The sequence below is a fragment of the Geotrypetes seraphini genome, chromosome 9 (assembly GCF_902459505.1).
Source record: "Geotrypetes seraphini chromosome 9, aGeoSer1.1, whole genome shotgun sequence".
Taxonomy (NCBI): domain Eukaryota; kingdom Metazoa; phylum Chordata; class Amphibia; order Gymnophiona; family Dermophiidae; genus Geotrypetes; species Geotrypetes seraphini.
The window spans coordinates 93,531,380-93,554,356 of NC_047092.1; the positions used below are offsets into that span (position 1 = coordinate 93,531,380).

At 48.6% G+C, this 22,977-nt stretch overlaps 1 protein-coding gene across 1 annotated transcript in view; it reads left to right on the plus strand.

Annotated features, from left to right (window-relative positions):
• The window catches only part of STAG1 (stromal antigen 1), a 2,074,316-nt gene that overhangs the window by 1,379,094 nt on the left and 672,245 nt on the right, over positions 1 to 22,977 (plus strand). Inside the window, 1 exon segment of the mRNA XM_033958034.1 lies at positions 2,450 to 2,537. Within this exon segment, the coding sequence (XP_033813925.1) occupies positions 2,450 to 2,537 (88 nt within the window).

The window sequence follows — 22,977 nt, forward strand, 5'->3', positions numbered from 1 at the left end:
TTACAGAAGCCAAAAATTGGCCTTGCTCGTAACAAATTCCAACATTTTACCAGTTATACATCAATATATATCCTAAATGATGACATTCCTTTGCTACAACCTAACTGGTCCAAATTATTTGTTTCCATATAAGGCTTCCTTCATATGGGCGTGTCACAAAAGCATTCCTAAAATTACATTCTTATACCTAAAAAGATACATTCTCACATTAAGCTTACATATTTTATAAAAAGGAGAAATACATAGATAGATATTGTAATGTACTCACAAAGACTACCATATTTTCACGTAGATAACGCGCACCCGTGTAAAACGCGCACACGGGTATAGCGTGTGGGAAACCGAAATATATGTAAAAAAAATTTTTTATACCGCACACACCCGTATACCGCGCATGCTGCCCCGATTCTCCTTTCGCCCGCCCCGACTCTCCTCTGGCCACCCTGACTCTCCTTTCGCCCGCCCTGACTCTCCTCTCCCCCTTGAAGTCCTGTCCCCACCCTGAAAGCCTGATGCCCCCCCGACGTCCGATTCACCCCCCCCCCCCCGCAGGACCGCTCGCATGCACCCACCCCGAAGGACCGCTCGCACGCACTCCCACCCGCACCCCCACCCTGAAGGACCACTCGCACCCCCCACAGCCTCCCGACCCCCCCATCATGTAGAAGCTCCTACCGGTGTCCTGCTGCTTCCTCTTGGCGGTCCCGGCCCTTCTGTGAGCCCTGCGCCTGACAGAGAAAGGGCGGGACCGCCGGAAGAGGAAGCAGCAGGACACCGGTAGGAGCTTCTACATGATGGGGGGGTCGGGAGGCTGTGGGGGGTGCGAGCGGTCCTTCAGGGTGGGGGTGCGAGCGGTCCTGCGGGGGGGTCGGACGTCGGGGGGGGGGGAACTATGTAAAAAAAAGTTGTAAAACGCGCAAGGTTATGCACGGTTTGTAAATATCGTGTATAACGCGCGCGTTATATGCGTGAAAATACGGTACCTCAGCTTTTAAATCCTTTCCAGTTAAAATCAGCGTACTGTACTGAGAAAATCATCTCTTTGTCTCACTAAAACTAAACAGAGAAGGATGGAAGGAGCAGTTAACTCTCCCTCTCATCCGAATTTCACAGAGTAGAAAAAAGTTGCTTAAGGTCAGAGGTTAAATACCAGATGTAGCCTTCTCAGAATTTCTTCAGATTTCAAATATATGAAATCAAAATAAAATATATTCTAATCTACACTTGTTACCTATAGCTACATAAGTAAATTCCTATTGTGTAGTTTTACTGACTTACTAAAACTTAATTCTGGATCTATACATTCAATGATACACATATAGATTTGATTTGTCTTTCTCACTGCAAACTCAGGGCCTCTCAGAATGTGGATAACCAGGTCAGAGGCCAATTCCTGTCTGCCTATAACTCCCTGAGGATCGGCCCAGTCCAGGCTGGTCACTCTTCAGAACAAGAAGCCCTATAAAACTTTATGCTTTGCAATCTGGGGTAAATTTGCTATGGTGATTATCAATCACAGAATATCTTTGCCTGCCTTCCTGTACTCTCAAGCACATGAAACATGTGTCAAATCAATATGTTAAATTAGATTCCTGTCTTTTTACTTTTGTGTTTCTGATTATTATATTCTAGCATATTCAATATTCATATATTTATGTATAGCTACTAATACCACATTCTCACCTGCTCTTGGATTAGGCCCTATCTATCAACAGGTTTTTTCTAACTAGTAAATCCTGGTGCAATGTGAGAAAGTCTAATGGCTGAATTTTTTATTATTTCATGTTTGCTCATTTCATCACACCTACCTGTCCAGGTAAACCAAGCTCTGGCCCTCCTCAGGTCTACTTAAGGCATAGGATAAGCTCCAATCACAGAATTCTTAAAGCAGTTCTTGTGATCGATCAATTTGTTTCAGATTTACTTCTTACAAAAGAAACAGCTTGATTCCTTATCTAGAAGTATCTGAATCAGCTCAATACTGTAATTGGATAGAAGTACCTCTGTTTTACTTGGTATGGCAATTTTTAGAAATGAAGCTTAATTTTGAGACTCTCTTTACTAGACTGCATTAACAGGCTAATACATTCACATTAACATATCAACTAGTTGATGCAACATTGTATATAGAGCTCTTAGTTTTCTATGAGAAAGGGTTTGTTGTTTTTAATTACTTTTAAACATTACTTTATAATAATTTGTTCACATTTAAAGTATAGAAACTATGTAGATTGATGAAACAAGCTTCCACTTTAATGCATTTTGAAAATTATTTTTAGAAAGTAGAATATAAAAATGTACAAGACTGAGAGATCCTCTTGCACAATTGTATAGAACATCTGCATTTGCTAACATTTGTTTCTCAGTTTCGATTTTGATAGATGTTGTTAATATTTAGTTTAGATTTTTTGTTTTTCTTTGTGTGTTTGTTTTTTGCATTTTATTATAGTGCTCATGACCTTACAAAATGGGATCTATTTGGTAACTGCTACAGATTGCTGAGGACAGGCATTGAGAATGGAGCCATGCCAGAACAGGTATAAACCTTACACATGCATAGAAAAATTATGTGATAACATTTTGTACACAAGTGCTTATGCTTGTTAAAAATTCCAAATCTGCTCAAGAAATGGATAAGTTAGCAGTTTTAAAGTCACAAGTAGCAAATATAAATTGGCAGAACAACTAGGAAATAATGTGAAGATAGTCAATAGCAGTTTGAAAAGAAATTTTTAAAAACAACGTGTTTGGGCAAGTCACTTAATCCTCCATTGTCCAAGGTACAAAATAAGTACAGTACTTGTATATAGGTAAACCACTTTGAGTATGACTGTGTAACAAACAAGGCTTATATACAAGTCCCAATCCCTTTCTCCCTTTTCCTTAATATAACCCTCGGCTTTCATCATGTTTGCCAAAGTCCAGTCAAATTCCCAAATAATAGGCAATCTGGCACTAACCCATCTGAAAGATGTCAGCATAATACTGCTTTTAAGGCTCAGTAAATCTGAATCACAGATGTTATATATCTGGGCAACATAATTTTGTGTACAATCCCACTTTATTCTGGGACCAGTGGATTGTTTACTTCCTCCCACCAGGGATCTGTAGGAAGCTTCAAACTTTTGGATCTTTTATCCCCTCCCTCTCACACCTTACCACTGAGCATGCTCCTGGGTATCCAGTCTTAATTTCTACAGGCCAGGCTGTAGGAGCTTATCTTTTCTGCTTGTGTTTCATTTCGTGGTTTTAAGTATTTTTTTGTTCGCAGTTTTCATCCTCATGCTATGGAAGTTCCCTGCAGGGACATCCTTGCTGCGGGAAATTGTAGACCATTGGAAAAAGTCTGCTTCTTGGGGGTTCCCTGCTATACAGTAAGCCCCCTAGACAGCCTGCACATCAGATCGGAGCTTAGGGACCTCTGGAGCTTGCTCACCCCATATTCATCTGCTAGTGGGTACAGCGCAGGCTGAGCAGTTCTATAGAGGCACTACCGGGATCAGAGCCAGACTGCGTTTTCTCCACCAGGCATCTGCGTGGCATGTCAGAGTGGCGGAGGTCTTTGGCCATGGTGGCCAGGAATGCGTCAGAAGAGTTAGAATCCAGGTTTCCAGTTTTTCTGAGGCAACAGAGCTCCCTGTCAGTAGTTTTCAGCTTGTCTGCAGTGTTTCCATTCAGCACAAATCATAGTGAGTAGAAAGCTGACAGCATAAATCAGCAATTTTGGGAGGTCTTTAAAGGGTTTTTAGGAGGTTTCCCTGCATGCCCTACCTCTGCCCATCTCTAAATCCCAAATCGCTGTTTTTAGTGTGTTCCGTGATTTTCCTGGTCCATTTTTAGTCTGGGAGTTACTAAAAATCGGCACCCATGGTGGCCATCTTGGATTTTTCCCTATTTAATTTAAAGGGTTTTTTTTCACCTTCTGAGCTTCTTTCTGCAGGAAAACTGCATAGATGGCCTCACCAAGGTAGGATTGGATGGATGCATGCTCATTTGCGTCAGATGGTGGTTGGTTGTATGACCGCATTCCATGTGTGCTGCAGAGCCACCGGGGGGGGGGGAGGGGGAGGCGTGGTTTGCCTGGATGCAGTGCGTTCAGTACCCCCGAAGAGGGTCTCTAGTGCTTTCTGCCCTGACCCCGTGAAAATGGCATCGGAGGACCCTTGATTCATTGGAATCTCCTGCAGGGCAACCCAGACAAGGCACTCCAATTGCAGGCCACTGTACAGCGACTTACTGGATGTTCAACTTCTAGAGTGAGTGTCACCCAATCGTTCAGGCTCCAGCGGATATTCCACTGATATGCCACTGTTTGGAATCCATTGGCATTACAGGAAATGTTTACAATTGGTTTCAGGGATTTTTAGGAAAAGATCTTACCAGGTTTTCAAGGACGATAAGTTCTCTCTCAGTTGAAATAACATATGGGGTACCTCAGGGTTCCCCTTTATCCCCCAACCCTGTTTAATATTTATCTTATTTCACTGGGAAATCTACTGCAAAGCCTAAATCTCAATTTTTTACATTTACACAGACGACATTATGGTTGTGATTTCTCTAACCTGCCTGACGTCAGATTTTATTAACCTTTTAGCTAACACCCTATATCAAATTGAGCTTTGGATGATTGCTTTTAAATTGAAATTAAATACGGAAAAACTAAATTTTTCTGGCAACTCCCAATGAAAAAATAAAAGAAAATTTGATTTATGTATGTGGACGAGAATATAAAATTGAACCTACTATAAAAATATTAGGTGTAACTCTTGACAAGAATCTCACTTTGGGAAAACATACAGACCTACTGTTTAAGAATATATATCGGTCCTATGGAAGCTTCGCACCATCAAAATTTTTTGGATGAATTATCTTTCCTATACTCTATACTGAGTAGTTTGGAATACTGTAATATCATTTATCCCAGGACAAGCAGGCATGATATTCTCACATGTGGGTGACGTCATCTACGGAGCCCCGACGCGGACAGTTTTTCAAGCAAACTTGATGAAGATTCAAGTTTGCTGTGCTGCACCACGCATGTGTGCCTTCCTGCTCCACTAGAGGGTGCATCCCCTCCTCGTGGTCTCCAGTTCGTTTCTTTCTGCGGAGCCATGAAGTCCTGTACTATTTACCTCTGCCCAAAGTGCCTTCTAGCACCGCGGCTTTCTTATTTTTTCAGTTGGAGAGTCGCTGTGCCGCGTGTGATTTGTTGTTTTCTTGTCTTTTTCTCTCTCTTCGCGATTTTTTTGACCGCCCGGGAGCTCCCTGGGTTGTCGCGGCCGCGCTGCTTCGATTGGCCGCGGCCGATTCTCTCGCTTATGTCCCGGCCTTTGACCGGGTTTAAGAAGTGCACCCGGCTGCAAGCGTCTTCTTTCGCTCACAGATTTGCATCGATGGTGCATTCGGTGCTTGGGGGCCGATCATCCCACCGAGTCCTGCCCCCGGTGTGCTACTTTTCAGCACAGGGCCCTCCTTCGGCGCAAGGCCCGTATGGCGGATCTTTTTGCCGTCGCTCAGCCCTCGGCCTTGACCTCGGCCTCGGGTACCTCGGCCCCGCCTCGAGACTCGACCCCGAAGACCTCGGGTTCGTTGAAGTCCTCGGCTTCGGATAAGTCCCCTCTTCCTCAAGCAGGTTTCCACGCCGGCCAAGAAGCCAGCCTCGGGGACGCCGGCCGGGCATGGTGGGAGTTCCCTGCCTGTGGTCCCGGCGAAGCCCTCGGGATGTGCCTCCACCACAAGGGAATACTCTGCATCAAGATTGCCCTTGGTGGAAGTGCACTGCGGCCTCGGACATGCCGTCCATGCCGGTCTTTCAGGACATGCTCCGGGCGATGATCTCGTCGGAGCTGTCCGCTGCGCTGGCCCCATCTGCAGCCGACCTCGACCTCGCGTGCGCCGGACCAGCCTGAGCCTCGCATCGAGGCGCCTGGGGGCAAGGTGCGCCGGTCCCGGCGCCTTTCATCGTCCTCGGACCTCCTTGCCCCGGGCCTTCGAGGCGCTCTTCCCCCGCGGGGCGAAACGTCACTTGAAGCACGCTGAGACCTCGGGGCCGCTGGAGTTCCAAGAAGGCCCGGAGTTCCCCTCCGAAGCGAGGTCGCTCCCCTACGTCTCGTGCTGAAGGACCGCTGAGAGGTTACAGAATTGTCTCTGGTTAACCCTCGGCTTTTGCTCACTCCCCCTCGGTCCGGGGCTCCAGTCCGAGGCTCGAGGCTTTCGCCGAGGGAGTGCGGGGACCGGTCTCCGACCCGTCATCGGTCAGTGCCACGTACCCCAGCGTCGTCTCCGAGGGGCTCCTCGAAGCGACGGAGGTCCTCGACCCAGGAGCGTTCCTTGTGTGCCTCCTGGGGGTCTGAGCGAGTTACGGAGCAGGAGCCTCGTTATTCTAGGGAGGCTTCCCCGTCCTTTTCTGTGCCGAGGCAGTCTTGCTCGGCGTCGCCACTCGAGGCTCGGGGAACGTCCTGGCCATCCTTTACCAAGTTTGTCCAGGACATGGATAGGGCGCTTGACCTGGACCTCCAATCGGACTCTAGGTATTCCAAGGAGTATGCCGTCTCTGCCTAGAGAGTCCCTCAGTCTGCCGTTGAACCCTGTACTCCGGCAAACCTTTATCAGGAACCTGGAGACTCCCTATATGGTGATGGCTGTCCCCTCTAAGATGGAGTCGAAATATTGCACAGTGCCTTGCCCAGGGTTCGAGCAACCGCAGCTGTCCCACCAATCGTTGCTGGTGGAATCGTCCTTGAAGAAGGCTCACCCCTCCCGGGTCTCTGCGGCGGTCCCTCCGGGTCGTGAGGGCAGGACCCTGGATAAGTTCGGCCGCAGGCTTTATCAGAACTCCATGATGCCCTCTAGGGTGCTGAACTATGCCTTTACCTTCACGTCCTATCTTAAGCATCTGATTGGACTGTTGGCGGCTTTCCAGGCAGACTTGCCGGCCTCCCTCCGTGGGGCGTTTGGCCTGCTCCTGGAGGATTTTTCTAACTTGCGGCTCCATCTCTTTCATGCAGCATATGATGGTTTTGAGCTGTCGTCCAGGGTCTCCACCTTTGCCGTGGCCATGTGTCGGCTGGCTTGGCTGCGCCTGGTCGACATGGACCCAAACTTGCAGGATCGGTTGACGAACCTCCCCTGTGTAGGCAAGGAGTTGTTCGATGACACCATTGAGGCGGCTACGAAACGCCTTTCTGAGCATGAGAAGTCGTTTGCTTCATTGGTCAGACCCAAAGCCGAAGTCAGCCTCATCGAGACCCTTCCAGGCCCCTCCGCGCCGCTACCCACAGAAGTCTACGCCGTCATTTTCTCGGCCCTCCACCTAGGCGTCAGCAGGCACATCCTCAGGCTTTGCTTAAGTCCCAACCGGCCGCTGCTTCCAAGCCGTCCCCTTCTTTTTGACGGGGGTGAGCGGATGGGGGGCGGGCCCCCTCCGCACAGATTCCAGGCCTCCTTCCCATCGGGGGCCGTCTCAGTGCCTTTTACCCTCGTTGGGAAGCCCTCACGTCCGATGCCTGGATCCTGGGCGTGATATCCTCGGGTTACTCTCTCAACTTTCGGGAGCTTCCTCCCGACAGCCCCCCCGAGTGCGTGTACTCCCAATCGAGCACAGTTGTCTCTCCTCCTCTCGGAGGCCCGAGATCTTCTTCGCCTGCGGGCGGTGGAAGTGGTCCCTCCTGGTCAACGGGGGCGGGGGTTTTACTCCCGTTACTTTTAGGTCCCGAAAAAGACAGGGGACCTGCGCCCGATTCTGGACTTGAGACGCCTCAACAAATACCATGTGCGGGAAAAGTTTTGGATGCTTTCCCTTCCGATTCTTTATCCCTTGCTGGACGAGGGGGATTGGCTCTGCTCCCTCGATCTGAAGGAGGCCTATATGCATGTTCCGGTGCATCCTGCTTACCGCCGGTTTCTGCGTTTTCAGGTGGGAGAGTACCATCTGCAATATCGGGTCCTCCCCTTTGGTCTGGCCTCGTCCCCTCGAGTCTTCATGAAGTGTCTCGTGGTGGTCGCAGCAGCCCTGCGATCCAAGGGTCTTCAGGTATTTCCCTACCTGGACGACTGGTTGGTCAAGGCGCCGTCCAGGGAGGGGGTTATCTCAGCGACCCGACAGACTATTATCTTCCTTCAGAGTTTGGGGTTCGAGATAAACTTTCCAAAATCCCAGCTGTGCCCCTCTCAGTCCTTGCAGTTCATCGGGGCCGTGCTGGACACGGTTCGCCTCCGTTCCTTCCTTTCTCCTCCTCGATTGGAGGCGCTGGTCAGTCTGAGTCAGCAGGTTTCGCGGCGGGTCTCGGTCTCAGCGAAATGCATGATGGCTCTGCTAGGTCATATGGCTTCCACCGTCCATGTCACACCGTTCGCTCGACTGCGTCTGCGGATACCTCAGTGGACGTTGGCCTCTCAGTGGCGTCAGGACCGAGACCCGATATCCGCTCCTTCTTTGAGACGATTGCTCCGTTGGTGGGCCAACTCTTCCAATCTTTCCAGGGATTTGCTCTTTCTCGCCCCTCCACACCACAAGGTCCTCACAACGGACTCTTCGGAGTACGCTTGGGGGGCTCATCGGGACGGGCTACGCACTCAGGGGATGTGGTCGGCGGAGGACCGCCGCTGTCACATCAACGTCTTGGAACTTCGGGCCATTTATCTGGCAGTTGTGGCCTTCCGGCACCTGCTTCACGACCGGGTGGTTCTGGTCCGTACGGACAATCAGGTGGCTATGTATTATGTAAACAAGCAAGGGGGGACGGGGTCCTGGTCCCTGTGTCAGGAGGCTCTTTGTCTTTGGGAGTGGGCGATTTCCCAAAACATCTTCCTTCGAGCGGTTTACATTCAGGGGGAGCAGAATTGTCTGGCGGACAAGCTCAGCCGCCTTCTCCAGCCGCACGAGTGGTTGCTGCATTCTCGAGTCTTGCGACAGGTGTTCGAGCGGTGGGGGACTCCTCAGATAGATCTGTTCGCCTCCCCCCTCAATCACAAACTGCCTCTCTTCTGTTCCCAGATGTACTCCCCGGATCATCTCGAGGCCGACGTCTTCCTCCTCGATTGGGAGGGGAAGTTCCTCTATGCGTTTCCGCCTTTTCCTCTGATCCTGCGGACGCTTGTACATCTCAGGTCTGCGCGGGCCACTCTGATCCTGATTGCTCCTCGGTGGCCTCGCCAGCCTTGGTTCTCCCTGCTTCTTCAACTCAGCGTCAGGGAGCCTCTGCTTCTGCCTGTTTTTCCCTCTCTGCTATCTCAGAGTCGGGGTTCACTTTTGCATCCCAATCTTCAGTCTCTACATCTGACCGCTTGGTTCCTTTCCCCCTGACTTCTCTTCCTTTGTCTCAGTCAGTCCGGGAGGTGTTGGAAGCTTCTTGTAAAGTCTCAACTCGACTCTGTTACTCTCAGAAGTAGACTAGATTCTCGTCCTGGTGTTCGTCTCATTATCTCGACCCTGTGTCGGTGCCTGTGTCTTCGGTTCTGGAGTATTTGCTTTATTTTATCTCATTCCGGTCTGAAGACAACTTCTATTCGGGTGCATCTTAGTGCGATTGCTGCCTTCCATCAGCACCTTGAAGGGAAGTCCCTTTCCCTTCATCCTTTGGTTTCTCGTTTCATGCGGGGCCTCTTGAATGTCCATCCTCCTCTCAAGCCTCCCCCTGTGGTTTGGGACCTTAATGTGGTTCTGGCTCAACTTATTAAACCTCCGTTTGAGCCTATGGATAAGTGTCATCTCAAATTCCTCACTTGGAAGGTGATCTTCCTGCTTGCTCTCACTTCTGCTCAGAGAGTTAGTGAGCTGCAGGCATTGGTGGCGGACCCGCCTTTTACTGTATTCCATCATGACAAGGTGATTCTCCGCACTCATCCTAAGTTTTTGCCTAAGGTGGTATCTGATTTTCATCTCAATCAGTCCATTGTTTTGCCGGTGTTTTTTCCCAAGCCCCACTCTCAGCCTGGTGAGGTGGCGCTTCACACACTTGACTGCAAGAGGGCGTTGGCCTTTTATCTTCAACGCACTCAGTCTCATCGGACGGTTCCTCAATTGTTTTTGTCTTTCGACCCTAATCAGTTGGGACGCCCGGTTTCCAAGCGCACCTTGTCCAACTGGTTGGCTGCTTGTATTTCTTTTTGCTATGCTCAGGCTGGTCTCGCGCTGCATGGTCGAGTAACGTGACATAGGGTCCGAACAATGGCAGCTTCTGTGGCTTTCCTCAGGTCAACACCTATCGAGGAGATTTGCAAGGCTGCCATGTGGTCTTCGGTTCATACTTTCACCTCCCACTACTGTCTGGATACTCTGTCCAGGAGCGATGGCCGTTTTGGCCAATCGGTTTTGCGTAATCTGTTTTCTTAAATTGCCAACTTTCCTCCGTCCCTTTTTCATTAGCTTGGAGGTCACCCACATGTGAGAATATCATGACTGCTTGTCCTGGGATAAAAAAGTATAGGACTTTCATTAGTCACCAAAACAAATGAGTTCAAGTCAAGTTAAACTCTAAAATCACATCGCGTTCCTCAGTATGCCACCCGTGATTAACGAATGGTAGCTGTCCTCATAGGAACCATATCGTGTGTGATTTTATCTTTAAATATACTTTTTTGCTTTTTTACTTTTTATTTTTGTCAATAAGTTATAAAATTATATAAAGTGCTTGTGCCTAATAATTTTAGCAACAGTAGCATATAGTAGCAATTACTTAGCTTTTATTTAAAGACTGGGTCTGGTTCATTCCCCACCCAGACCAGACCCAGAACCAGACCCAGTCTTTAAATAAAAGCTAAGTAATTGCTACTATATGCTACTGTTGCTAAAATTATTAGGCACAAGCACTTTATATAATTTTATAACTTATTGACAAAAATAAAAAGTAAAAAAGCAAAAAAGTATATTTAAAGATAAAATCACACACGATATGGTTCCTATGAGGACAGCTACCATTCGTTAATCACGGGTGGCATACTGAGGAACGCGATGTGATTTTAGAGTTTAACTTGACTTGAACTCATTTGTTTTGGTGACTAATGAAAGTCCTATACTTTTTTATATTAATTTTTGTGCACTTTGGGATTTGAATGTCCTGGGATAAAGCACAGTTACTTACCGTAACAGGTGTTATCCAGGGACAGCAGGCATATATTCTCACAACCCGCCCTCCTTCACGAGGTTGGCTTCTTTGCTGGTTATGTGAACTGGAGACCACGAGGAGGGGATGCGCCCTCTAGTGGAGCAGGAAGGCACAGCAAACTTGAATCTTCAATCAAGTTTGCTTGAAAAGCTGTCCACGTCGGGGCTCCGTAGATGACATCACTCACATGTGAGAATATATGCCTGCTGTCCCTGGATAACACCTGTTACGGTAAGTAACTGTGCTTTATTTGGGGGCCTATAAAAAAAATCTTAAAAAATTAAGACTAATCCAGAATACCGCAATTCGTTTGATCTTTGGTCTAAAAAAGTGGAAACATATTACCCCATATTTTCAAAAACTCCACTGGTTGTCTGTGGAATCCAGAATTCTTTTTAAATTTGCTTGTATCAGTTAAAAAACAGTCTTCGGGATGTTACCAGTCTATCTCGCCTCCCAGTTCCTCTTGAACTGTTCTAACACGAGCACTCACAGAAAATCTTTATTTAACTATCCCTCCCTAAACCATGCCAACATAAGATATTTCTTGACAGAACTTTTAACAGTCCAGGCAGCCAAACTGAATACTGTATTTTCACCCATATACTACGCACCCGTGTAAAACGCGCACACGGGTATAGCGCACTGGGAACATAAATTTATGTAGAAAAATTTTACTATAGCGCGCACACGCGTATACCGCGCATGCCGCCCCGACTCTCCTCTCACCGCCCCGACTCTCCTTTCGCTCGCCCCGACTCTCCTTTACAAAGGACTGCTCGCACCCCCACCCGAAGGACCGCTCGCACCCCCACAGCCTCCCCCCCCCCCCCTCCCGCATGGAGAAGCTGCCTACCGTTGTTTCCGGATGCCAGTGAGCCCATCTGCTTCCTCTGACGGCAGTCCTGCCCCTTCTCTGAGCCCTGCACTGCGCTGCTTCCTCTTCCGGCGGTCCCGCCCTTTCTCTGACGTCAGAGAAAGGGCGGGACCGCCGGAAGAGGAAGCAGCGCAGGGCTCAGAGAAGGGGCAGGACCTCCGGCAGAGGAAGCAGCTGGGCTCACTGGCATCCAGAAACAACGGTAGGCAGTTTCTCCATGCGGGAGGGGAAGGGGGGGAGGCTGTGGGGGTGCGAACGGTCCTTTGGGTGGGGTGCGAGCGGTCCTTTCGGGGTGATGAATCGGACGTCGGGGGGGGGGGAACTATGTAAAAAAAAAATTGTACAACGCGCTCATGTGTATAACGCGCATGGTTATGCACGGTTTGTAAAATTGTGTATAACGCGCGCGTTATATGCGTGAAAATACGGTATATGGCTTGGTAAACTCATACTTGAAGCTGCCTCTTATGCTGATTTCAGAAAACAATTGAAGACATGTCTGTTTGACACGTTCCAATCCTAAACCATGTTTACGGCCATAACTTACTTGAATTTTTATGGCCTTAATTTACTATGATTTTATTAGTTGCCCATCCTTAATTATCACTCCTCTATTCTATGTTATTATCCTAACTTTTAGATTTTAAATAATGCATTCTTATAGACTTTATTGTATTTAAGATTGTTAACCTTTTCTTCAGTTTGTATTTTAAATTGACTATATGTACTTTTGTTGTTAACCGCTTCAATCTTCTAGTATAGCGGTATATAAGAAATAAATTATTATTATTATTATCATTATTATTTATCGTGCCACTGGATGTCTCTGATAACTGAAAGCCTAAACTGGAGCTGCAGCATGTACATGAGGCTCTCAAGATTCCGTGCTCTCACATGGAAACAGTTTGATCTGTCATAGCAGTGGTGGCCTCTGGATTCATGGGGGCATACATGCACATTCTGAGCTTTCCAGCCCAGCACAGATGCTTGCGGTTTCACATCTTGCACACACATTGCAAGTTTTTGATTCTGCCCTTTGGACTAACAACGATTCCTCGTACCTTCACCAAGGTGATGGCGGTCATAGCGGCTTTCTTACGTAACATGGGTCTGCAAGTACACCCTGTCTTGATTGACTGGCTAGTCAGAGCTCCTTCATTGTCTGAGGGTTGACGCATGGTGGATCAGGTGATCTAGGTACTAGAGGACCTTGGTTGGATTGTGCATTACAAATAGGGCAGTCTCTCCACCCAAGCAGTCTTGGAATACCTGAGTGTTCTCTTTGACACGGCTGTGGGCTGCATCTATCTTCCAGGGACCCGCGGACTGATTATTTATTCCCAGATTTCTTCCCTTCTCCAGGTATCTTCAGGTATTGGGATTTGTGGCTACCACATTGGATGTAGTCCTTGTGTGAGAGCGCACAATCATCCTTTCCAGCTTCTTACTCTCTCACTTGGCTCCGCACTGGGATGTGTTACAAACCAGTCTTCCCTGGACTCTAGAGGCTTGAGTCAGCTTTCTTATTGGCTTCTCCCATAATTGCTATGCAAGGACGTACCACTGTAGATTATCTTTTGGGTCATGGTGCTGAGGAATGCCAGCCTTCATGGCTGGAGAGTCCGCTACACTCGACGTCCTATTCAGGGGTATTGGATGCCCTCTCAGTGGAAATGGTTGCTTAGCCGGTTGGAGCTCAGAATCTTTCGCTCTTGTACACTAGCAGCAGACTATGGAGGGCCATTAGGTCAGAGTTTTTACTGACAATGCAACAGCAGTAGCCTATGTCAATTGCCAAGGAAGTGCCAGCAGCAATTCTCTGGCTCAGGAGGCCCGCCTTCTCTTTCTATGAGTGGAAAGCTGCCTCCAGGTGCTCTCAGCAGCAAATGTGGCAGGAATCGGCATTGCTCAGGCTGACTTTCTCAGCAGACAGCCTTTGGTTCAGGGCGAATGAGCACTGGCTCCAGCGGCATGCCTAGTCCTTGTGGGGGGATGGGGGTCGGTCCCACTTTGACCTCATGACCATGGTAAAGCACATGCAAGCAGCTCAATTCTTCAGCTGAAGATCCAAGCTCGGAAGCGAGAGCTTTGACATTCTGGTGCAGCCGTGGCCTCAGGAAATCCTCCTGTATGTCTTTCTCTCCTGGCCCACGCTAAGCTGGATCTTTCGGCTGATTGAGGTCCATCCATGCTGTATCATTCTGGTGGCTCCAAACTGGCCTCACAGGCTGCTGCGTCATCGCTAGAATAATGGCCTTCGGTTGTGCTTCCATCCTGGGCCTATTCAAGCAGGATCTGGTCTGTGTGGAGGACCTAAGTCATTTTGCTCTTCTGGCTTGGCTCTTGAGCATGCAGCCTTTGTTTTCAAAGGCTCTTCTATTATGGTCCTTGGCATTTTGCTCATGTCTAAGAGGTTGTCTGCTGTATCTGGTCATGCTGTGATGTGGGAGACTTTCCAGCATTGGTGTGCTCAGGACCATGCAGAATCATATTCCAATCCACTAATGGTGGTGCTGACTTTTCTTCATATCGGATCGCTGGGGGGGATGTCGGATCGCTGGGGGGGGGGGGCGCTTGTACAGCGAGGCAAGCTCGGTTTACGAGGCACCAAGTTTGCAAATGTTTTGCTTGTCTTGCAAAACACTCGCAAACTGGTGCACTCGTAAACCGAGGTACCACTGTATTTTTGTTCCCTTCACTTAAATTGTTAATGTATAACCAGCATGTTAAACTTTATAATTGCTTTGTTCATCTTTTTTGTTATCAACTGCAACTGCACTGTTTGTATTGAATCTAACCGCCTAGAATCTCCCTGGGTATTATGGCGGTATACAAAATAAAAATTATTATTATTATTATTTTCTCCAGGCTGGTCTTGATCAAGGCCTCTCTGCAGAGTCAGTTTGGGTGCAAAATGGCTGGGCTCTCTTGTTTTTATGCCCAAGATTTGTCCTTAGTTTTTGGAATCTTGCCCTAACGTTGCAGATTTCTGACAGGAGCTCTAGATCACTGATATATCTCCTGTTCCCTTTATGGACCCTCACCTTGGTGCTGTATAGTCTATCCAAGACTTCCTTTGAGCCCTTTTGGGATGCTTCCCTCTTGGTCTTGACACTCCAGACAGTTTTTCTGTTGCTATGCCATCAGCGAGCTGTGTTTTCAGATTCCAGGCTCTTTCTTGCAATGAAGCATTCCTCCGAATCTCGGTTACTGGGTTTTTCCTTGCGCACAGTTCCTGTCTTCCTGCTAAAGATGGTTTTGGCTTTCCATGTTGATCGGAAAGTACATATGCCTGTTTCTCAGTCTACTAGTTCAAAGACACATGATCGTGTTTTGTGGATCCTGGATATGCACGGAGTGCTTCTTCACTATTTGGTGGTCACACATGAGTTCGTCTTTCTGACTATTTATTTGTGTTAACTTTTATTCTGCCCTGGGAGATGCTCCTGCTGCTAAGGTCTCAATTCCAGATGGATCCATGATGCCCTTTGTCAGTTTCCACTTTCTGGAAAACAGTCTCCTATTTCCGTCCAGGCGCATTCTTCTAGATGTGTGGCTTCTTCATGGGCTGAAGCTAGAGCTGTCACCCCTGAGAAGCTGTGCACGACAGCGCAACGTGGTTCTCTATAAACCCATTTGCCCTCTTTTGCAGAGTACATGTGGCGGTGAGACAGGACTCTGCCTTAGGTGTCCTCGGTTTTGAGGGTCGGTGCAATCAGTCTGTTCTGGCATTTTGAGGTCTGCCTTTGTACGTCCCACTTGTCTAGAATGTCTCACCTATTGCACTGGAAAAAAAGTTTATATACTTACCCTGGTAAGCTCTTTTCAAGTAGATAGATGAGACATTCTAGACTGCTGCCCTGTCCTTCTTGCGCCTATTATCTCAGTTTGTTTCATGCATCTCCAAGTTGTACTTTGGATAACAGTCAGCCAGTGAGTATACAGTTTATCCCTGGACAAGCAGGCAGCTTAGTCTCACATGTGGGTGACGTCATCCACTGAGCCCGGATGCGGACAGCTTCGCAAGCAGACTTACTTGTAGAACTTTAGAAAGTTTGCGACTGTTGCACCGCACATGTGTGAGTGCCTTCCTGCCCAGTGCAGGGCACACCTCTCCTCAGTTCTCAATTTTCCGCAGAGCCGAGAAGTTTATATTTCAATGTTCTGCACTTGACTCAGTTCTACTTCCTGTCTTCTCTCACCGTGGCTCGTGTTTTTCTTTCTTTTCAGGGTCTCTGTGTTTTTCTTGCATGTTAAAAATGAAAAAGATCTTCTTTCTTTTAAAAAATCCTTAAAAACGCACCTTTTTAAAGATGCTTTTATTACTCTAATATTATATTTTTATTTTTTAATTTTTTATCCACCCCCGTTTCCTTCTGTTTTTTCCATATATAACAGATGTAACCTTCTGCCTTCTTCCTCCCAGTTCAAGTCTGTCTTGTCATAAATTTGATGTTAACAAATTTTTAATTTAGTATCTTTATTAATCTTATCCTTTTTTTACTTGTGTACATCGCTTTGTAAACAGATTCAGCGATACATTAAATATTAATAACCTTGAACCTTTTAGTAAAAAAAAAAAAAAATGATTTACTTGCTTTTTTCTTTCGGTAACGGCGGGGCCTGCCTCGCGACTTCTGCCTCCGGGCTTTGATTAGCTGTAGCTATTTTTCCATTTACGTCCCAGCCGGTTACAAGCTTCAAGAAGTGTAGCCGTTGCCAGCGCGCGATCTCCCCACTGACCCATATAGGTGGTGTATTCAGTGTTTGGAACCTGACCATCGTCCAGAGTCATTTGCCCGCTTCGCTACCCTTCAAATTCGTGCCCACCAAACGTCATCGAGTTCAGGTGGAAAAACTCTTTGGAGGTATGGATCCACTTGGCCCAGTCTCAACCTCGACTTCGCATCTGGTCAAGCCTCTCACAGTGGTTCCGCCTTCTGCCTTGACCTCGGCATCAACTTTAATCAAGCCATCTTCGTTCAGTGGGTCCTCGAGTAACATAGAAACATAGAAACATAGAAATAGACGGCAGATAAGGGCCACGGCCCATCAAGTCTGCCCACTCCAATGACCCTCCTATCTATCTTTGCGGATAGATCCCACATGTTTGTCCCATTTGGCCTTAAAATCTGGCACGCTTCTGGCCTCAATAACCTGAAGTGGAAGACTATTCCAGCGATCAACCACCCTTTCTGTGAAGAAGAACTTCCTAGTGTCACCGTGCAGTTTCCCGCCCCTGATTTTCCACTGATGTCCCCTTGTTGCCGCGGGACCCTTGAAAAAGAAGATATCCTCTTCTACTTCGATGCGACCCGTGAGGTACTTGAATGTCTCGATCATATCTCCCCTCTCTCTACGTTCCTCGAGTGAGTAGAGCTGCAACTTCCCTAACCGCTCCTCGTACGGGAGCTCCTTGAGTCCCGAGACCATCCTGGGTGGCCATTCTCTGGACCGATTCCAGTCTCAGTACATCCTTGCGGTAATGTGGCTTCCAAAATTGTACACAGTACTCCAGGTGCGGTCTCACCATGGATCTATACAGTGGCATAATGACTTCCGGTTTACGGCCTGACGAAACTCCTGCGTATGCAACCTATGATTTGCCTTGCTTTGGATGAAGCTTGCTCAACTTGATTTGCAGACTTCATGTCTTCCCTGACAATCACTCCTAAGTCTCTTTCTGCTTCAGTTTTTGTCAAGATCTCGCCATTTAGGGTGTAAAGTTTGCGTGGATTTCGGCTTCCCAGGTGCATGACTTTGCATTTTTTTGGCATTGAAACTGAGTTGCCAGGACCTAGACCAGTGCTCCCAGTAGAAGTAGGTCATGCATCATGTCATCTGCCATTGAATTATTGTCTGTTGTGCTCTTGTTCACTACATTGCTTAGCTTGGCATCATCGGTAGAATAAAGTTATTCTTCCTCGGAGCCCTTCTGTCAAGTCTCCTATGTAGATGTTGAACAAGATCGGGCCCAGGGACGGAGCCCTGTGGCACTCCACTTATCACCTCTGACATTTCGGAGGGGGTGCCATTCACCACTACCCTCTGAAAGCCTACCTCCAAGCCAGTTCCCAACCCAATTTGTCAATGTGTCGCCCAAACCTAAAGAACTCATCTTGCTTAGCAACCTGCGGTGTGGTACGCTATCAAAAGCTTTGCTGAAATCTAGGTAGACAATGTCCAGGGTACTCACCAGCATCCAGCTTCCTCGTCACCCAGTCAAAGAAGCTGATCAGGTTGGATTGGCAGGATCTCCCCTTAGTAAATCCATGCTGGCGGGGATCCCTTAGTTTCTCCTCGTCCATGATTCTATCCAATTGGTGTTTGATTAGGGTTTCCATTAGTTTGCTCACTATCGATGTGAGACTCACTGGTCTGTAATTTGCCATCTCCATCTTGGAGCCTTTCTTGTGGAGTGGGATGACGTTAGCTGTCTTCCAGTCCATCGGGACGTTACCTGTACTAAGGGAGAGATTGAAGAGCGCGGGATAGCGGTTCCGCTAGGACATCACCCAACTCCCTGAGCACCCTAGGGTGTAGGTTGTCAGGCCCCATTGCCTTGTTGACCCTTGATTTTTGACAGCTCGCAATAGACGCTGCGGGTGTAAACTTGAAATTACTAAACGGGTCAACTGATTTAACCCTTGTCTGTGGCTGAGGGCCGATTACCCGGCGCCTCGCGGGTGAAGACTGAGCAGAAGTATTTATTTAACAGTTGGGCTTTTTACGAGTCCGTTTCTACATAGTCTCCGTCTGGTTTTCCTAGACGTACTATCCCTCCCGAGTTCTTATTTCTGTCACTGATATACCTGAAGAAAGATTTATCTCCTTTCTGGATGTTCTTTGCTAGAGACTCCTCCATGCGGAATTTGGCCTCCCTAACTGCTGCTTTGACGGCCCTTGACTTGGCCAGATATTTTACTCTAGAGTCCTGTGTCCCTGATTGTTTGTAGGAGATGAATGCTTTTTTCTTCTCTTTGATGATGTCCGAGATCTCCGTAGAGAAACCACTGTGGCTTGTTGTTCCTACTCCGTTTGCTTACTGATTTAACATAGCGGTTTGTTGCTTCCTGTATGGTGGCTTTCAGAGTTGACCACATTTCTTCCACGCTGTCGGTGTCTGCTTGGCTTTGTAGCGCCTGGTGAACGAAGTCTCCCATGTCTTGGAATTTTGTGTCCTTTGAATTTGAGAACCTTGGTCATTGATGTAGATTTCGTGAAACCTTTCCTGAGATTGAACCATATCATATTGTGGTCACTGGAGGCCAAAGTTTCACCCACCGAGACCTCTGTGATACTTTCCCCCATTGGTATGTACTAGGTCCAGTATTGCCTGATCCCTTGTTGGTTCAGATACCAGTTGCCTGAGTCTTGCTCCATTCAAAGAGTTTAATAGCTTCCTGCTGTTGCCGGAAGAAGAGGAAAGTGTGACCCAATCCACATCAGGCATGTTGAAGTCACCTACCAATACTGTGTCACCTCGTAAGGTGATATTCTCTATATCTCCGATTCATTCCTTATCTAGGTCATCTTGATGTCTTGGGGGTCTGTATACTACGCCAAGATACAGGCATTTGTCCTTCCCTCTGGCCAAATTTACCCAAAGGGATTCCCCAGTGTACTGTACATCCGTGATTCTGGTGACCTTAATGTCATCTTTAGTATATAATGCTACACCTCCTCCCATTTTCCCCTTCCTGTCCCGGCGAAGCAAGTTGTAACCTGGTATGACCATGTCCCACCCGTGGGAGTCTGTGAGCCAGGTCTCAGATATCGCCACTACATCCAGGTCAGCATTCCTCATTTCTGTTTCTAAGTCTAGGATCTTATTTCCAGACTGTGGGCGTTGACGTACATAGCCCTCCACATTGTGTATTTGTTGTATCTCAGTGGGGACGATCCCTCTTTATCAACTAGGACCCCATTAGCATTATTCGCATGTCTCTTACACTCCCTAACATTATTTGCCTGTCTCTTACACTTCATAGACCCAGAGCTAAAGCTTGAACCTGTCTCGGACTCCCCATGACTATAGTGTGCTCCTATCTCAGACTCGGTAATGTGTGTACTCTGTGGGGCTATTCCCGTTTGGGCTACTCGAGCTCCTTTAGTGCGATTTGCAACGTGTGCACTCTCTCTGGACCCAGAATTATAATGTGTACCCCGTCTAGACCCAGAATTGCTATGTATCCTCCCCCTAGACCCAAAATTGTAATGTGTCCCAGAAATATAGTATTTACTTAGCTCAGTCTCAAAAGAGTATTGGTAGCTTAGCTCGTCATGTGGGTTGTTTGTGCCCGTACCCTCCCCCAACTTACCTAGTTTAAAGCCCTGTGTAGTAGGTGGGCTAGACGGTGTCCAAGGACGTTCTTCCCCCTCCTGGTCAGGTGTAACCCGTCTGGTCCCAGAAGTCCTTGCAGTGCCTCTCCGTGGTGTAGGAACCCAAAGTTCATCTCCTTGCACCATCCCTGCAGCCAGTCGTTCGCCCTCCGGACTCGATCCTCCCTGGCACTGCCCTTGCCCCTCACTGGGAGGATCGAGGAGAAGACCACCTGCGCATCCATCCTCCTCAGCTTCTCTCCCAGGGCTCTGAAGTCCTCAGGTATGCTCCCCGGGGTGCACCTGGCAGTGTCGTTGGTTCCGACGTGGATGAGGATCATAGGGAAGTGATCCTGAGGTTTGATGAGTCTGTCCAGGTTATCGGTTACATCCCGGATCCTGGCCCCCGGCAAACAGCAGACCTCTCTTGATTGCAGATCGGGTCTACAAATTGGTCCCTCGGTGCCCCTTAGCAGCGAATCCCCGATGACCACAACTCTGCGCTTTCTAGGGGCGGGCTGATCTGTTGACTCTGGAACCGGAATCGTCTGCTCAACCACTTCTTGTACCTCATTGTCAGGATCCTCCTGTAGCAGCTGGTATCTGTTCTTAAGGGGGATGTGTGGTGTCGATGTAGAGCTGCCCTGTATGTGAGAGAGAGAAACAGAATAAGGTTTTTCTGCGTTTTCCTGTGGAGGAAGTCACCAGCTGCCAGGAATCAGCGTCTCCAGTGACTTCCTGAATTCCGACGGTTGGATTCAAGCCTGAAGTTCTGGAAGCTTTGGGAGTCTCTAGGATGGTCTTGTCAGGCTCTCGTTCGGTGATCTAGACAGCTCCTGGATTATTCCGTTGATGAAGGTCTCGTCATCACGGATGCTCCTTAAGCGTTGAATCTCCTCTCTCAGGCTCCTCAGCTCTAGCAGAAGGCTTTCATCTGGCTGTTCAATTGGGTCTGTCTGAGTGAAGACTGAAGACATCTTTGAGGGGATGGCCTCGGTCCTGTACAGAGACCTCTGCCCTCTGTCCAGGTTCCCCCTCTGTCTGTACGAAGACCGTAGCCATCCCCTGGGTACTTTCGGCGACTGAGCTGCCTGTCTTGACTGAAGCCTTGCTGCCTCTAGTTCTGCCTGCCATATATAAAGGATTTTTATTATTATTATAAATTTATTTATTAATTGTTTTTTTTTTTTTTTTTTTTTAGATTTTTGTCAGAATGGGGACTGTTAGGAGTTGGTCAGAATGTGTTGAGGTTGTTTGTTCTTGGTCAGAGGGATATAGTAGAATGTTAATTGACAGTTAAGGTTACCTGTTGTGAGCTAGAGAGGACAGACCGATTCAGATATTATTAAATATTAGAGGATAGATGATAGTGTGTCTGCCTGTTAGAATAGTGTGGTTGGTGTGGTCCGCCTATTAAGTGTGCTTGTTGGTTAGGTAGGAATAGAGAGTTGAAAGTTGTAAGACCTGGAAGAGGGAAAGATTGAAGAAAGGTTGAAGTTGATTGGTACTTTAGCTAGTTGTAGGATTTTAGAGACCAGCTGAAATTGATAGCCCTTCCTTGATGCCCTTCTTGAGGCCCTTCGCAAAGGCGCTCATCGCTAAGGCGAGCGCCTTTGCCGCTCGCCTTCGCCGCGCGCCGAAACGGCCGCGAGCCGTTGGCTCGAGCCCTTATATGGGGTGGATCTGCAGTGACGTCGGGGGGTGGGCGGAGTTACCACCGCGTCCCGTCCGCCTCCTCCTCCGACGATTTCAGCGCTCCTCTCCCCTGCTTAGCCTCCTCGGTCTCCCGCAAGCACCTCCGCCGCCTTTCCTCCCCTCTCTCTGCCTTCTCCGCCTCTCCGCAAGCTCTCCGCTCCCTTTCTCCTCCCCCTCCGCCTCTCCGTGTGCTCTCCGCCCCTTTCTCCGCCTCCCTGCTCGCTCTCCGCCCCTTCCTCCGCCTCTTGGCAAGCATTCTGCTTCTCTTGCCGCTGCTAAGTGCCTCCTTCCTCTCTCTCTAGTTCAGCCTGCCTGCCCGCTCTCACTCCCTGCAAGCACTCTCACGCTGCTACCATGTGCTTGCCTTGCCTGGCTGGCCTAGAGCTGAGGATTCCTTCGTTGGCTCGAGCCCTTATATGGGGTGGATCTGCAGTGACGTCGGGGGGTGGGCGGAGTTACCACCGCGTCCCGTCCGCCTCCTCCTCCGACGATTTCAGCGCTCCTCTCCCCTGCTTAGCCTCCTCGGTCTCCCGCAAGCACCTCCGCCGCCTTTCCTCCCCTCTCTCTGCCTTCTCCGCCTCTCCGCAAGCTCTCCGCTCCCTTTCTCCTCCCCCTCCGCCCTCTCCGTGTGCTCTCCGCCCCTTTCTCCGCCTCCCTGCTCGCTCTCCGCCCCTTCCTCCGCCTCTTGGCAAGCATATCTGCTTCTCTTGCCGCTGCTAAGTGCCTCCTTCCATCTCTCTCTAGTTCAGCCTGCCTTGCCCGCTCTCACTCCCTGCAAGCACTCTCACGCTGCTACCATGTGCTTGCCTTGCCTGGCTGGCCTAGAGCTGAGGATTCCTTCGTTGGCTCGAGCCCTTATATGGGGTGGATCTGCAGTGACGTCGGGGGGTGGGCGGAGTTACCACCGCGTCCCGTCCGCCTCCTCCTCCGACGATTTCAGCGCATCCTCTCCCCTGCTTAGCCTCCTCGGTCTCCCGC